The following is an 18,218-nucleotide window of genomic DNA, read 5'->3' as shown; positions in this document are numbered from 1 at the left end:
TTTGGTCTGAAGGCTGCACAAAGCACAGGGAAGAGGCTCTGGGCTGAGACATCTGCCTTTTATTTTGTGCAGAAAGGTTTCACATCTGAGTGACACGAACACTGCTCATCAGAACAAGGAGCCACAGGCAGGGAGACATTCTTGGGAGTTTATTTACAATCATGAACATTATGTACAAGTGATTAACACCCATGCCCAGGCTGTGCAACTATATCTTCTTAACCTTCCTAACCCTGCCGCTATGTCTTGGTGCTTCCTGGACATCCACAGCAGAGGTGGAGGCAGCCTGCTGACTGTGATGCCCTGTCTGTGATGACTTTGGCGGGGTCTTCTGAAGGACTGAGACCTGGAGAGCCCCGGCCTGCTTTCGAGGTCCTACTGTGTGGCAGTGGTACCCCCCTCGGCCTGTGGAGCTGGAGCTGTTGGATTCACAGGAAGAGGGGATTTGGATGGGCTGGGAACTCCCAGAGTCACCTGGGTGAATGGCCCCTGGATGTGCATCTGCTGATCCTCCTCCTTATGAGTGCCCTAGGGCCCCTGGTTGACTCCTCGAGGAGAAGGGGAAGCTGGAGTGAGATTGAGCTGCCCAGCACCCCTCTCACATGCACACTGTTGGAGTCCAACTATGGCATCAGCAATGGAGTTCAACCTGCGCAGCAGTGCAGGAGCCATGTCCTGGACCAAGGTCTCCATGGCGGCTGCCATCCTGCCAGTGTTGGCCTCGGTGTGTTGCAATGCCAGTACTATCATGTCAGCCTGAAGACAGATAGACTCCTCCATTGTGCCTTGCAATCTGAGGAGTGCAGTGGACATCTCTTCCTGGTGTTCCTGAGCTTGCCTTTGCAGCTCCAGCAACTGTGACATGACCGAGTCCAGAGGCTCGTCATCTGACTTGGACTCAGCAATGTTCTGGCCTCCAGCAGTCCTCTGAGTGGCGGACACCTAGGAAGTCCCTGCCTCCATCTGCTATGGATCAGACAGTGCAATATGCCCACCAGATTGTGATCCCAAGACTACTCTAAAGCTAGGTCCCACTGAGGTGTGTGTCTCTGCGCTGGTGGAGGGTGTGGGTGAGCGCTGTGATGGGACTTCAGGGAGGGTGCCTCCAGATTCCTCTTCAGAGGTTTCTTTGGAACTTGCTTGGAGACTCTGGGTCATGGACTCCATTGCTGCTTCCCAGATGTGCCTGCGAAAGCAAGGGGAGATAATTAGTGCATGGCAGTGGCCTGTGAAACAGGACGCTTCACTCACAGCATGGTTATCTGATGGATGTTGCACTGCTGGATCCTCACTTGGTAGAGCACCTCCGACTTTACCGTCAGCACAGGACCGGTCCAGATCCTCACCGGCCAGCTGGATGGCTCTGTTTTCAAAGTCCATGAGGACCTTGATTTCGGGCATTCTGCCACCGGCTTGTTGTCTACCAGCTTGTCCTGCATGGATTGAGATGGGGGGAGTCTATCAGGACGCCTGCCAGGCCAGATGATAAGTACGTCTGGCATGTGTGGGTGGTGAGTAGTCCCATGGAAGGGATGAAGACAATGATGATGAGTGTGAGAGAGTGATGTCTCTTGAACTGACAGTGAGTGAGGGCCCTGTGGGTGTGCGATGGGTTTGTGAGTGTGTGATTTGGGAGTGATGAGAAGTGTGACTTACCCTGGTGGAATGGAGGAGACCATTCATCCTCTTACGGCACTGGGTGGCTGTCCTCTTCTGAAGGCATTGGCACTGACCACAGCCTCCCAAGCCGGGTTAGTGCTGTTAGAGCCCATCCTGCGGCCAGAGCGGGGGTAGAGGACATCACAGCGGGCCTTCACTGCATCCAACAGATGCTCGAGGTAGGTGTCATTGAGCCTGGGGGGCCGGTTTTGGACAATATGGCACCTTCTATATTCACTGGAATATCAACTGAGTCTATGCAGCCTGTCCTCAACATTTAACCCGTTTAATCCCAGTATTGTCCTGCTCTATCTATGCTGCAGCCCCTCCAAAGTCAGTATACTCTGCCTTAATAGGCCCTTTAACTTTGCTCCCTCCTTGAAGTGGGCAGTTGCTCCGTACCCAACTCTGCCACTGGTAAAATGCCCTGGTGTCTGCACCATGTCTAAGAACCATCCCGACCCCACTCGCAACTATTTTATTATCACCCACCCGGGGACTGCTAAATTTCTGTCCAAGGTTATGGAGATGTGTTACTCATTTCCCGGTGCCCTTGTTTACCTGTAGGAGAGGCTAAATCCAATCCGACTCTCACCAACGCGAATGAGGAAACAGCCCAGAGCTTTATCCTTCAGTAACTGTTCAGCTTCTCTGTCATGGAAAAGAACATATGGTGAACACATGGCAGATACATGTCAATGCATGTTTAATATTAGTCTGGAACATACAGACATTACAGGCTGAATTTTAAATTGCAGGTGGGGGAAGGAGCAATGAGTCAGGATCCCCAGATTTCATGGAGTGGTTTTTCCGTGGCATTATCCCAGTTCCCTCTTTCCAAACCAAATGGATATCAATAAATGGCTAAAGGCACTGGACTGGATACCGCAAAGGCTATGGGCCCTGACAATATTCCGGCAATAGTACTGAAGACTTGTGCACCAGAACTTGCTGGGCCCCCAGCCAAGCTGTTCCAGTACAGCTACAACACTGGCACCTACACAGTTGTGTGGAAACTTACCCAGGTATGTCCTGTAAACAAAAAGCAGGGCAAATCCAACCCAGCCGCCCCATCAGTCTACTCTCAATCATCAGCAAAGTAATGGAAGGAGTCATCAACATTACTATCAAGCGACACTTGCTTTGCAATAACCTGTTCTCTGTCGCCCAGTTTGGGTTCCACCTGGAACACTCAGCTCCTGATATCATTGCAGTCTTGGTTCAAACATGGACAAAAGAGCTGAACTCCTGAGGTGAGGTGAGAGTGACTGCCCTTGACATCAAGGCAGCATTTGACCGAGTGTGGCATCAAGGAGCCCTAGCAAAATTGGAGTTTATGGGAATTGGGAAAAACTCACTGCTGGCTGGAGTCATAGCTAGCACAAAGGAAAATGGGTGTCTCCAACAAAAGAGAGTCTAACCATCACCCATCGACTTTCAATGGCATCACCATCACTGAATCCCCCACTAACATCATCCTGGGAGTTATCATTGACCAGAAACTGAACTGGACTAGCCATATAAATACTGTGGCTACAAGAGCAGTTCAGAGGCTGGGAATCTTGCGATGAGTAACTCATCTCCTGACTCCCCAAAGCCTGTCCACAATCTACAAGGCATAAGTCAGGAGTGTGATGGAATACTCCCCAATTGCCTGGATGAGTGCAGCTCCAACAACACTCAAGAAGCTTGACACCATCCAGGACAAAACAGCCCACTTTTTGGCACCCCACTCACAAACATTCATTCCCTCCATCACCAATGCACAGTGGCAGCAGTGTGTACCATCTACAAGGTGCACTGCAGGAACTCACCAAGGCTCCTCAAACAGCACCTTCCAAAACCACGACCACTACCATTTAGAAGGACAAGAACAGCAGACACATGGGAACACCACCACCTGGAAGTTCCCCTCCAAGTCACTCACCATCCTGACTTGGAAATTTATCACTGTTCCTTCACTGTCGCTGGTCAAAATCCTGGAACTCCCTCCCTAACAGCACACGGACTGCAGTGGTTCAAGAAGGCAGCTCACCACTACCTTCTCAATGGCTACTAGGGATGGACAATAAATGGTGGTCTAGCCAGCGACACCCACATCCCATGAATGAATGAAAAAAAGGTTGGTGGTAACAAGATCCGCTTCGTGGAATACCTTCACTCAGTCTACCAGCAAGACCCCAAACTTCTGGTCTCTCAGCATTTCAGTTCACCATCTTGCTCACATTTCTGCCCTTGGCCAATTAGAATGTTCTAGTGAAGCCCAGCAGTGGAAGAACAGCACCTCATCTTCTTATTAGACACTTTACAGCCTTCTGGACTCAACATTGAGTTCAACAACTTCAGACCATGAACTCTGTCTCTATTTTGATTTATTCCCCCCAGTGCCAGTCTGTATCTTGTTCTCATGTTTTTGCTTTCAGACATCACTGAGCTTTATTCTGCTATTGACACATTCTGTTATTTTGCTTTCAGACATTGTTGACCTTTATTCTGCGATTTACACCTAATCTGGTCCAGTCCTTTGTTTCTTTAATACTATCATTACCAGTCCCTTTGTTTTTTTGTTCCATGACATCTTTGTTATTTAATTTCCCCATCTCATCCCTATCCCTGACCTTCCCTTTAACTCCACCTTACCCTCTCCCCTTTTTCAACAGCATAAAACCCATCACATTTTGACCTCTTCTTCAATTGTAACATGGGCTCGAAACATTAACTCTGCTTCTCTCGCCACAAAAAACTTTCTGTTTTTATATTACCTTTCCACCGAGCTTTGTATCATCAGCAACTCAGATACGTAACTCGCTGTCTCTTCATCCAAGTTTAGATTGTAAATAACTAAGGCCCCAGCACTGATCCTTGTGGCATTCCACTATTTGCTGCCTGCCAGCTTGAAAAAACCTCGTTTATACCCATCTCTACTTTCTACCCTACCTGACGACTGAAGTGTCAGAGACGCTGGAGGGGGGCTGAATGGAAAAATTCTACTACAGGCAACTGAGATACAACAACTGGAGTGTTGGAGTCTCAAAGGAAGGCAGTCCCCAACCCCACCCCTCATCAGTAGCAAAATGGATGTAACTTTTGACCCCAGAAACCATGGCACCTGTTACTATGGAGAAGCACTTTCGGGGCAGGTTGTGAAGGGCTGCTGATGTCACCAGCTGAAGTCTGGAAAGAGCTGGAGGTGAATAAATCCAGAATCCACCACAGCCACATAGCAGGAAGGCTTGTCCCAGAGGATATTAGATGTCAGCAATGAGCAGCCATCAAAGGGAATCTCTGGAGACACTGCAACTCAGTTACATTGCGAAAGCTGTTCCTCTCTCTGTGTATCCTGTGCCGGGATGGGGGAGATCACCTTCTTGTGCTGGGGGGGTAGAGGGCATCATCTTCCTGTGCTGGGGGGGTGGTAGAGGGCATCACCTTCCTGCGCTGTGAGGGGGGATCACCTTCCTGTGCTGTGAGGGGGGTGTTATGAACTTGATTTTCTGGATAGGTTTCTCCAAAGAAAGAATGAACTTTATTTATAGGGATCCAGCAGCAGTTACATGCTTCATCAAGAACCATAACTAAACACAAACTCCACCCCTAAGGTCCGTGCACTTCAGGCTGATTCGCTCACTCTGTCACATGATACTACACAGTACAATAAGTCTCAAAGCTACAGTCACTACATTCCTTAAAGCTACAGTTCACAGAATCACAGAAGTTTAACGACACAGAAGGAGGCCATTCGGCCAGTGTCTGTGCCTGTTCTCCAAATGAGCATATGCCCTGCCTTTTCCCTGTACCCCTGCACATTGTTTCTATTCAAATAATCATTGAATGCCCTCTTGAATGCTTCGATTGAACCTGTCTCCACCACACATCCAGACAGTACTTTCCAGACCCATACCATTCACTGTGTGAAAAAGATTTTTCTCACATCGCATTTGGCTCTTTTGCAAATCACTTTAAATCTGTGCCCTCTCGTTCTTGATCCTTTTATGAGTGGGAACAGCTTCCCTCTATCTACTCTGTCCAGCCCCCTCATGATTTTGAACATCTCTACCAAATCTCCTTCTTAGCTTTGGACATAAGTTCAAGGTGAGGGACAGGAGGTTTAGGGGGGGTGTGAGGAAAAACATTTGAACCCAGAGGGTGGTGAGAGTCTGGAATGCGCTGCCTGGGAGGGTGGTGGAGATGGGTTGCCTCACATCCTTAAAAAAGTACCTGGATGAGCACTTGGCATATCATAACATTCAAGGCTATGAGCCAAGTGCTGGTAAATGGGATTAGGTAGGTAGGTCAGGTGTTCTCACATGTCGGTGCAGACTCGATGGGCTGAAGAGTCTCTTCTGCGCTCTGTGATTCGTGATTCTCTCCAAGGAGAATAGTCCCAATTTCTCCAATCTATCCTCATAGTGGAAGTTTCTCATCCCTGGAATCATTCTTGTAATCCTCTTCTGCACTCTCCAATGTGTTCTCATCCTTCCTATAATGTAGTGCCCAGGACTGTACACAATATTCCAGCTGAGGTCTAATGAGTGTTTTATATCAATTCAGCATAACCTTCCTGCTCTTGTACTCTATGCCCGTATTAATAAAGCCCAGGATACTATATGATTTATTAATTGCTCTCTCCACCTGTCCTGCCACCTTCAATGATCTATGCAGATATACACACAGGTCTTTCTGCTCCAGCACCTCCTTCAAAATTTCACCCCTTATTTTATATTTTCTGTCCATGTTCTTCCTACCAAAATGCATCACCTCACACTTCTCTGCATTGAACTCCGTCTACCATGTATCCACCCATTCCACCAACTTGCCTATGTCCTCTTGAAGTTCCACACCGTTCTCCTCACAGTTCACAACACTCCCAAGCTTCGTATCATCCACAAATTTTGAAATTGTCTCCTGCACACCAAGATCTAGATCATTAATATAATAGGAAAAGCAATGGTCATAATACAGTTTATACCTGGGGAACTGCACTACAAACCTTCCTCCAGCCCAAGAAATATCCATGGACCATTACTCTCTGCTTCCTATTTTTCAGCCAATTTTGTATCTACAAATTACTACATTCCTCCCCCTTTAATTTTCTTTTACAGTTTATATTTACGAGAACAACTACATTGATAACATTACAAATATATTTACAGGTTATGAAATTATAAGTTCAATCTCTCAGGCGGTTTCCTGATCAGGGTGAAATGTCATAGCTCCACGACTTTAGAATCTCTTACCAAAGCTTCCTTCTGTGGAACCGCACCATCATCAGGTAACTCCTTAGGTGCAGGCAGTTCAGTGTTATCCACCACAGAGGCATCTGGTATGTCTATCCTCGGTTGATCAATCACAACAGGGACCACAGGTTTTACAATGGTTACAGGTGGAACATCGGTTTATTGGGGTATCTCACTTCTTCTCAAATGATCCACATGCTTTCAGGTGATCCGGCCCCCCCACTTCTACATGGAACAACAACGGTCTGATTACAGAAACTATTACACCAGGTAACCAACTCGATCCACCACTGAAGTTTTATACAAATACTGTTTTACCGACAGTAAATTTGACTATGCAAATCATGAGTCACTTTTTGACTCCCTTGACTGTTCTCTACCTTCCCCTCCAAATTGGGAAATACCAGGCTCAATCCCATATGAAGGCGACATTTCATAAATAATCCTGAAGGTGTTGAACCAGCAGTAGTGTGTGGGGGTCATTCTATAGTAAAGCAGAAAACGTGAAAGTTCATTCTCCAATGATCCTCCCGATAATCTTTTCATACCAACTTTAAAAGTCTACTGCATTTGTTGCTCCCCATGCGGTTTCCTCTACATTGGAGAGACCAAACGCAGACTGGGTGATCGCTTTGCAGAACACATTCAGTCTGTTCGCAAGCATGACCCATACCTCCCTGTCACTTGCCATTTCAACACACCACCCTGCTCTCAGGCCCACATGTTCGTCCTTGGCCTGCTGCAATGTTCCAGTGAAGCTCAACGCAAACTGGAGGAACAGCACCTCATCTTCCGACTAAGCACTTTACAGCCTTCCGGACTGAATATTGAGTTCAACTATTTTAGATCATGAGCTCTTTCCTCCATCCCCACCCCCTTTCCGATTTTCCCCCTCCTTTTTGTTTTTTCCAATAATTTATATAGATTTTTCTTTTCCCACCTATTTCCATTATTTTTAAATGTATTTCCATCCATTGTTTTATCTCTACCTTTTAGCCTTTTTCGATTCCTTCACCCCACCCCACCCCCACTAGGGCTATCAGTACCTTGATCGTCCTGCTTTCTACCCTTAATTAGCACATTCCTTTAGATAATATCACCACCTTCAACACCTCTTTGTTCTTTTGTCTGTGACATCTTTTGGTTATCTCCACCTATCACTGGCCTTCTATCCAGCTCTACTTGTCCCACTACCACCCCCCACCCCCCCACCACCCCCAAACCAGCTTATATTTCACCCCTTTTGTATTTTTCCTTAATTCGGTTGAAGAGTCATTTGGACTTGAAATGTTAACTGTGTTCCTCTCCACAGATGCTGCCAGACTTGCTGAGTTTTTCCAGGTATTTTTGTTTTTGTTTTGGTTTTCCAGCATCCGCAGTTTTTTGCTTTTATATTAAAAGTTTGTACTGCTCTCTCGGCCAATGCATTAGATGATGGATGATCTGATGCTGTCTTTACGTGTTTGATGCCATTTAGACTCACGAATCTTTGAAAATTCAGCACTAGTAAATGCAGTACTATTGTCTGAGACAATGACTCCAGGCTCTCCATGTTAGAAAAACTTTGGCATCACCTTTCTATAGTCACACCTGACATTGGCGATCTAACATCGTACGCGTCCAACCATTCGGAGTGTACATCAATTATTAGAAGGAGCATGGTGCCTAGAAATGGACATACATAATCTATATGCAGTCTCATCCAGGGTCGATCAGGCCATTCCCATGGGTGCAGTGGGGCTGCAACAGGCAACTTTTGTCATTGCTGGCTCTAAGACAGGGTTTAACCATTTTTTTCTATATCACTGTCTATATCTGGCCACCAGACAGAGCTCCTTGCAAGCATTTTAATTTTGGAAATTCCAGGATGCACGCCATGCAACTCAGTTAAGAGCGGTTCCCTTCCTTGTGAAGGAACAATAACTCATGCACCTCATAATAGGATACCATCCTGACCACTCAGTTCACTCCTTCAGGTGAAGAATGGGTTAAATTGTTCGGGGACTGGTTCCTGGGACCACCCGCTGGGCTGGGACTTTCCATGCCTGCTGGGGTCGGTTGTGTTCAGTGGTTTGAATGGAAAATATGGCGAGAAGGCCAAAAATCAGTTTCGTAACACTGTGAAAATAGTTTGCAATCGTCTGCTCAGCCTGTCGTGTTTCTCACCATTGGACATCGGGAACCTCATTGTCATACATCTGCACATCATTATAAGGCCAGCCTGCTTTTTCCGTTTTTCCTGCCAGCTACCGCACTTAATGCAAATCTGGGATGATTCTGCCCCTGGTCTCGTACTCTAGACAAGACTAGATCCCAGTTCGTCCAGTTTCTTATTTGTCTTGCATAGACTGGCGAAGGATCCGGGAAATTCATCACTAATACAGTCTCTTGGGCATGTTCAATGCTCTCCTGCAAAGGAAGGCAACTTAGAGCATCTGCATTGGCTATATGCATCCCTGGTCTGTGTATAAAAGTATATGTTGATAAAATCAAAGCCCTTCTTGGAATTCTTGCGGAAGCTATGGGAGGGGTAGCTTTTTCTCGCTAAACAGACCCAAGAGCGGTTTGTGATTAGATACTATAGTAAAATGTTTGTCATGTAGATACTGATGGAATTTTTTAAACTCCAAAAAAAAATCAATAATCTTTCTTTCTCAATTTATAAATAAACCTTCTTGGCCATAGAGGGACTTCTGGGTGCTTACATTATCAGCCTTTCTGAACCGTTATCCAGCTTGTGTGATAGTACCACTCCCACACCATAGGGGGATGCACCCCAAGTTAGCACCAATTCTTTTGTGAAGCAGCTGTTTGAAAGGTTAGAGGGTGTGGAAACCTATATCAGCAATGTGCTTGTCTGGGGAGCCTCACGAGAATAACATGACCACAGACTGAGGCAGGTGCTGCCGGACCGAGTGAAAGGAATCTCAAGTTGAAGAAGGAAAAGTGCAAAATAGGTCTTCGTGAAATCAAGTACTTGGGACATGTGCTAAAAGGTAAGGGACTGAAGCAGAATCCAAGTGAACATGCTATCCCCAGAATGTGAGAAACACTTGGAGAAGTTTTTGGGAATAGTGACCTATCTTGGGAAATTCATTCCGAACATATCAGACCTGACAGCACCTCTCAGAGATCTTCCACAAAATGATGTGGAATGGCACTGGGAACAAAGTCACCAGGAAGCTTTGACCAGAAGAGAACACCGACCCAGGCACCAGTGTTAAAGTATTACGATGTCAGTCAGTCGGTCAAGACCTCAGTGGACACTTCAAAGACTGGCCTGGGAGCTGACCTCTTGCAAAATGAGGCACCAGTGGTAGATGCTTCAAAGGCAATGGCTTAAACACAGCAGTAGTATGTCCAAATAGAGAAAGTAATGCTATCAATTGTATTTGGCCTATAACACTTCCACCAGTTTGTCTACGCCAAAGACATGGAGGTAGAGTTTGATCATAAGCCTTTGGAAGCTATACTTAAAAAACCCCTAAACTGTGCACCACCAAGAATCCAAAGATTACTAATGCATTTGCAGAAGTACCAGGTCAGAGTTAAATACAAACCGGGCAAGGAAATGTACATCACAGGCACGTGCGTACCTACCCATCATGGAGGAAGAGGATAAAGAAACAGAGGCACAGCTTCACATGCTAACAAAGAACTTACTGTGGCTGTAACCAAACTGGGTGAGATCAGGAAAGTGACCAAGAACAACGCCACCCTGAGAAACCTGCAGCAGATTGTGCAAACTAGCTGGCCCACACATCGGATTGGAGCCCCTTCTGCTGTACAAGAGTACTGGAATTTTCACGAGTAGCAGAAGGAATACTTTTCAAAGGAGAAAAGACCATAATTCCTGCAACACTGAGGAAAGAAATGCTGCAGCACATACATGAAAGTCACCTCGACACAGAAACATGCAGGAGAAGAGCTCATAATGTAATGTATTGGGCTGGAATGGGAGCACAAATCAGGGAAATGGTGAATACATGTGCAGTGTGCCAACAGTTCAGTAAATCAAAACAAAAAGAACCACACAATGTTCCAGAGAGGCCCTGGCAGAAAATTGGAGTGGACCTGTTCACATTTGACAACAGTGAGTAGTACTAGCAGTAGATTATTACTCAAAGATTTTTGAGTCTGTGCTGCTGGGAAATGATAGTAAGAGCATTGCTGTAATAAATCATGTAAAATCAATGTTTGTTTGCCACAGCATACCTGAAGTGCTCATCTCAGATAACAGTCCACAATTCTCAGGCACTGAGTTTCGTGAATTTGCACAGGACTGGGAGTTTTGCCACACTATGTCAAGATCCAAATATCCACAATCCAATGGAATGGTGGAACGTACCTTGCAGACCTTAAAACACCTGTTGAAGAAGCAAAGGCGGACGCAAGAAACCCCTACCTGGCTCTGCTGGATTTCAGGAATACTCCATTAGAGGGTATTGGATCATCTTCAGCACAGCTCCTGATGGGGAGAAGACTAAGAACGAAGCTTTCAGCTGCACCCCAACTGTTATTTCCACAGCCAGTGAGCAGGACCTGCTCAAACTGAGACAACAGAAGCAGAAACAGTACTTTGATTGAGGTGCCCAACCACTGCCTGACCTGAACATGGGAGAGACAGTGAGGATTCAGCATGAAGGGATCTGGAATCCTACTGTTACCACGGGAATCACAGGAGAACCAAGGTCTTATATAGTGCAGACTCCAAATGGACAACAGTACAGGAGAAACCAGAAATACTTAACGGAAAACAAATGAAACGCAAGCTGCTCTGAACCAGAAAGTGTGGCTGAAGATCAAAAACCAGAATACACCAGTGAAGCAACAGGTAACCAGACAAAGCCTGAGACTCCTGAAAACTGTCCAAGGAGTGATAGTGACACAGAACTGGAGAAGGTCCCTTGTCCTTCAAAATCACCTCTGTCACCATTCAGAGCATCCAGTGGAAGAATTGTGGAAAAAACAGAGATACTGAGATGAGTAAAAGACAAAACAGACGGATCAAAACAGAGTGAGAAAGAATAGATAAGAAATTTTGTGTACCTGAGCTATATAAAAGCCTTTTTTTTAAAAGGGAAATGTCATGATAATAGTTGATTGTGGCAGTGGACCCCAGTATTAGATACTATATAGTACTCTGTACTATTCTGACCTGGGTGTAGTAGGTGGGATAACACATGTTGGAACCTGTCTTGATAGAGTTCAGTTAGTACAGGTATGTTTTCATGTTAGGAAAAAGTGTTATCAGTAAAGTTAGTTCAGCTACAATGTCAACAGCCTGTGTACATCATTGAAACAAAAAACAAGATGAGGGGGGGTTGGAGGGTGGGGATCACCTTCCTGTGCTGGGGGGTGGGAATTACCTTCCTGTGCTGGGAGGAGGGTGATCACCTTCCTGTGCTGGGAGGAGGGTGATCACCTTCCTTTGGTGGGAGGAGGGTGATCACCTTCCTTTGGTAGGAGGATGGGATAACCTTCCTTTGGTGGGAGGATGGGGATCACCTTCCTGTGCTGGGAGGAGGGATATCACCTCCCTGTGCTGGGAGGAGAGGGATTACCTCCCTGTTCTGGGAGGAGGGGGATTACCTCCCTGTGCTAGGAGGAGGGGATCACTTCCCTGTGCAGGGAGGAGGGGGAGAAATCACCTTCCTGTGCTGGGAGGAAGGGGGATCACCTTCCTGTGTTTTTGTTTAGTGGCTCAATGCATGGACATAATCTTACTGTTTGCAAAGCACAGGGCCGTATTTGAATACATGTTGCCTCTGGAACGTATATTCACACAGACATTTCCTGGTTCACTGCAATTAAATTTCCCTACTTTTATATTCCATTTCCCTTGCAATAAACACAGCATTCCATTTGCCTTCCTAATCTGCACCTGTAGCTGTGCCTGCATACTAACATTTTGGGATTCATGTACCAGGACACCCAGATCCCTCTGTACCACCGAGTTTTGCAATCTCTCTCCATTTAGATTTACTGCTTCCTGCCAAAGTGGACAAGTTCAATTTGCAGACTCTCTACGACTTACTTTTCTACCTATCTAGCCATCATTGACAAATTTAGCTACTACACATTTGGTGTCCTCATCTAAATCATTGATATAGACTGTAATAAGGATGCTTCTATAATCATGGGTGACTCTAATCTACATATAGAATGGGCAAACCAAATTAGCAAAAATACTGTGGTGCAGTGTGTATGAAATGGTTCTTTTGACCAGTACGTCAAGGAAGCAACTAGGTAACAGGCTATCCTAGATTTGGTATTGTGCAATGAGAAGGGGCGAATTAATAATCTTGTCGAGTGGGATCCTTTAGGGAACAGTGACCATAACATGATGGAATTCTTCATTAGGATGGAAAATGAAGTAGTCAAATCCAAAACTAGGGTCTGAAATCTAAATAAAGGAAACTACAAAGGTATGAGGGGTGAATTGGCTAAGGTAGATTGGGAATCTTCATTAAAAGGCATGACAGAGGATAGGTAATGGCTAATATTTAAGAATGAATGTATGCATTGCAACAGTTACATATTCCCTTCTGGTACAAAAACACAACAGGAAAAACGGCCCAACCATGGCGAACAAAAGAAATTAAGGATATTATTGGATCCAAAGAGGAGTCATATAAAGTTGCTAGAAAAAGTAGCAAACTCTCAGGATTGGGAGCAGTTTAGAATTCAGCAAAGGAGGATCAAGAGATTGATTAAGAGAGGAAAATAGAGAATGAGAGTAAACTTGCAAGGAACATAAAAGCAGACTGTAAAAACTTCTATCAGCATGTAAAAAGAAAAAGATTATTGAAGACAAATATAGGTCCCTTACAATCCAAAATGGGAAAATTTATAATAGAGAACAAGGAAATGGCAGAGCAATTAAACATTTACTTAAGATCTGTCTTGACGGAGGAAGACACATATAGCTTCCCAGAAATACTACGAAACCAAGGGTCTAAAGAGGAAGAATTGAAGGAAATTAGTATTAGTAAAACAATAGTGCTGGAGAAATTAATGGGACTGAAAGCCAATAAACCCCCAGGGCCTGGTAATCTACATCCCAGGGTACTAAAGGAGGTGGCCATGGAAATAGATGCGTTGATTGTCATCTTTCAAAGTTCTGTAGATTCTGGAACAGTCCCGGAAGATTGGAGGATGGAAATTGTAACCCCACTATTTACAAAAGAAGGGAGGGAGAAAACAGGGAATTACAGACTGGTTAGCCTAACCTCAGTAGTAGGGAAAATGCTACAGATAACTATAGAGGATGTAATACAGGACACTTAGAAAATATCAACCAGATTAGACAAAGTCAACATGGATTTATGAAAGGGAAATAGTATTTGACCAACCTACTGGAGCTTTGTGAGGATATAACTAGCAGAATAGATAAGGGAGAACGAGTGGATTGGGTGTATTTGGATTTTCAGAAATTTGGATTTTGATAAAGTTCCACATAAGAGGTTAGTGTGTAAAATTAAAGCACATGAGATTGTGGATAATATATTGTCATGGATTGAGAATTAGTTAGCAGGCAGGAAACAGAATAGGAATAAATGGGTCTTTTTTGGAGTGGCAGGCAATGACTACCACAGGGATCAGTGTTTGGACAGCAGCTATTCACAATATATATCAATGATTTGGATGAGGGAACTAAACGTAATATTTCCAAGTTTGCTGACGACACGAAACTTGGTGAGAATGTGAGCAATGAGGAGGGTGTTAAGAGGTTTCAAGGCGATTTAGACAGGTTGAGTGGGTAGGCAAATACATGGCAGGTGCAGTATAATGTGGATAAGTGTGAAGTTATCCACTTTAGTAGGAAAAACAGAATAGCAGAGTATTATTTAAATGGTGATAGATTGGGAAATGTTGATGTACAAAGGGACCTGGGTGTCCTTGTACACCACTCACTGAAAGCAAGCATGCAGGTGCAGCAAGCAGTTAAGGCGGCAAATGGTATATTGGCCTTCAGTGTGAGAGGATTTGAGTACAGGAGCAAGGATGTCTTACTGCAGCTGTCCAGGGGCCTTGGTGAGACCACACCTGGAGTATTGTGTGCAGTTTTGGTCTCCTTATCTAAGAAAGGATATACTTGCCGTTGAGGGAGTGTAGCGAAGGTTCACCAAACTGATTCCTGGGATGGCAGGATTGTCGTATGAGGAGAGATTGGGTTGACTAGGTCTGTATTCACTGGAGTTTAGAAGAACGAGAGGGGATCTCATTGAAACATATAAAATTCTGACAGGGATGGACAGATTGGACGCAGGGATGATGTTTCCTCTGGCTGGGTTGGGTAGGGGGGGGTCTAGAACCAAGGGGTCATAGTCTCAGGATATGGGTTAGGCCATTTAGGACTGAGATGAGGAGAAACTTCTTCACTCAGAGGGTGGTGAACCTGTGGAATATATTTAAGAAGGAAATAGATGTTTAGATTCGAAAGGCATCAAGGAGTATGGGGAGAGAGCGGGAGCATGGCGTTGAGATATAGGATCAGCAATGATCATATTGAATGGCGGAGCAGGCTCGCAGGGCCGAACGACCTGCTCCTGCTTCTATTTTCTATGTTTCTATACTTCACACTGCGATATACGCTGCACTGTGATATATTCTGTCCTGCGATATACAAGACACTGTGATATACCCTGCACTGTGATATATTTTGCCCTGTAATATAAAAGACACTGTGATATACCCCACACTGCGATATACCCCGCACTGTGATATATTCCGCCCTGTGATATACACCATACTGCAATATACAAGACACTGTATATATATAAATATAAAGGGGTAAGTCATGGCAGGAGAGCTCAAAGCCATGGTGTGCTCCTCCTGTTCTATGTGGGAAGCCAGGCACATTTCCAGTGCCCAGGGCCAGCATGTGTGCGGGAAGTGTCTCCAGCTGCAGCTCCTGGAAGACTGGGTTTTGGAGCTGGAGCGGTGGCTGGGGACACTGTGGAGAATCCGCGAGGTGGAGAGTATCGTGGATAGCACATATAGAGAGGTGGTCACACCGCAGGCTAAGAGTCCACAGGCAGGAAGGAAATGGGTGACCACCAGTCAAAGCAAGAGGACTAGGCAGGCAGTGCAGGAATCTCCTGTGGCTATTCCCCTGCAAAACAGATATACCGCTTTGGATACTGTTGGGGGAATGGCCTCTCAGGGGAAAGCAGCAACAGCCAAATTTATTGCACTGCAGTTGGCTCTGCTGCATAGGGGAGGAGTAAAAAGTGTGGGAATGCAATAGTTATAGGGGATTCAAGTGTAAGGGGAATAGATAGGTGTTTCTGTGGCCACAAATGAGATTCCAGGATGGTATGTTGCCTCCCTGGTGCTAGAGTCAGGGATGTCTCAGAGCAGCTAGAGGACATTCTGAAGGGGGAGGGTGAACAGTCAATGGTCATGGTACACATTGTTACAAACGACATAGGTGAAAAATGGGATGAGGTCCTAAAAGCAGAATATAGAGAGTTAGGAAGTAAGTTGAAAAGTAGGACCTCAAAGGTAGTAATCTCAGGATTACTACCAGTTCCACGCCAGTCAGAGTAGAAATAGCAGGATATGTCGGATGAATACATGGCTGAAGAGATGGTGTGCAGGAGAGGGTTTCAGATTCCTGGGGCATTGGGACCGGTTCTGGGGGGAGGTGGGATCAGCACAAACTGGACGGGTTACACCTGGGCAGGACCGGGACTGATGTCCTAGGGGGAAAATTTGCTAGAGTGGTTGGGGAGGGGTTAAACTAAAATGGTAGCGGGGTGGGAACCTATGCAAGGAGTCAGAAGAGGGGGAATCAAGGACCAGAACAAAAGACAGTAGAATAAGAAAAGTGATAGGCAAAGAAATCAAGGGCAAGAATCAAACAGGACCTCAGTGAAAAATAGTGGGAACGGGACAAGTAATGTTAAAATGTCAAGCCTTAAGGCTTTGTGCCTTAATGCGAGGAGCATTCGCAATAAAGTGGATGAATTAACCACGCAAATAGATGTAAACAGGTATGATATAGTCGGGATTACGAAGACACGGCTGCAGGGTGACCAGGGATGGGAACTGAACATCCAGGGGTATTCAGTATTTAAGAAGGACAGACAAAAAGGAAAAGGTGGTGGAATTGCATTGCTGGTTAAAGAGGAAATTAACGCAATATTATCTCCGAGAATGTGGAGTCTGTATGGGTGGAGCTGAGAAACACTAAAGGGCTGTACATAGACCCCCAAACTGTAGTGGTAATGTTGGGAATGGCAATAAACAGGAAATTAGAGACACATGCAATAAAGGAACATTTGTAATTATGGGTGACTTTAATATGCATATAGATTGGGCAAATCAAATTAGTAACAATACCATAGTGGAGGAATTCCTGGAGTGTATACAGGATGTTTTTCCGGACCAATACATTGAGGAACCAACTAGAGAACAGGTCATCCTTGACTGGGTATTGTGTAATGAGAAAGGAATAATTGGCAATCTAGTTGTGCGAGGATGAGTGATCATAATATGAAAGAATTCTTCATCCAGATGGAGAGTGACGTAGTTGATTCTGAGACTTGGGTCCTGAATCTTAATAAAGGAAACTACGATGGTATGAGGCACGAGTTGGCTATGATGGATTGGGAAACGTTACTTAAAGGGATGACGGTGAATAGGTAATGGCAAACATTCAAAGAGCGCATGGGTGATCTGCAACAATCGTTTATTCCTGACTGGCGTAAAAGTAAAACAGGAAAGGTGGCCAAACCATGGCTTACAAGGGAAATTAGAGATAGTACTAGATGTAAGGAAGAGGCATACAAATTGGCCAGAAAAAACCAACAGACCTGAGAACTGGAAGCAGTTTAGAATTCAACAAAGGAGGACCAAGGGATTTATTAAGAAGGGGAAAATAGAGTACGAGAGTAAGCTTGCAGGGAACATAAAAACTGACTGTAAAAGTTTCTATAGGTATGTGAAGAGAAAAAGATTGGTGAAGACAAATGTAGGTCCCTTACAGTCAGGAACAGGGGAATTTATAATGGGGAACAAAGAAATGGCTGACCAACTTAATACATAGGTAAAAGCAAAATACTGTGGATGCTGGAAATCTAGAACAAAAACAAAAATACCTGGAAAAACTCAGCAGGTCTGACAGCATCTGCGGAGAGGGATACAGTTGACGTTTCGAGTCCGTATGACCCTTCATCAGAACTAAAAAATATAGAAATGAGATGAAATATAAGCTGGTGGAGGGGGGTGGGAGGGACAGGTAGAGCTTGATAGGAGGCTAGTGATAGGTGGAGGCCAAGAAGAGATTGCCAAAGATGTCATAGGCAAAAGGAC

At 45.1% G+C, this 18,218-nt stretch overlaps 1 protein-coding gene across 1 annotated transcript in view; it reads right to left on the bottom strand.

Annotated features, from left to right (window-relative positions):
• LOC121287445 (hematopoietic SH2 domain-containing protein-like) overlaps positions 1 to 18,218 on the bottom strand; it is a 92,723-nt gene that overhangs the window by 23,350 nt on the left and 51,155 nt on the right. Inside the window, exon 3 of the mRNA XM_041205334.1 lies at positions 2,221 to 2,310. Coding sequence (XP_041061268.1) covers positions 2,221 to 2,310 — 90 coding nt within the window. The remainder of the gene's footprint in view (positions 1 to 2,220; positions 2,311 to 18,218) is intronic.

The sequence above is a fragment of the Carcharodon carcharias genome, chromosome 14 (genome assembly GCF_017639515.1).
Source record: "Carcharodon carcharias isolate sCarCar2 chromosome 14, sCarCar2.pri, whole genome shotgun sequence".
In the NCBI taxonomy this organism is placed as follows: Eukaryota; Metazoa; Chordata; class Chondrichthyes; order Lamniformes; family Lamnidae; genus Carcharodon; species Carcharodon carcharias.
The sequence above is the reverse complement of the archived record's forward strand: the minus strand, read 5'-3'. Positions and strand labels throughout refer to the sequence as shown.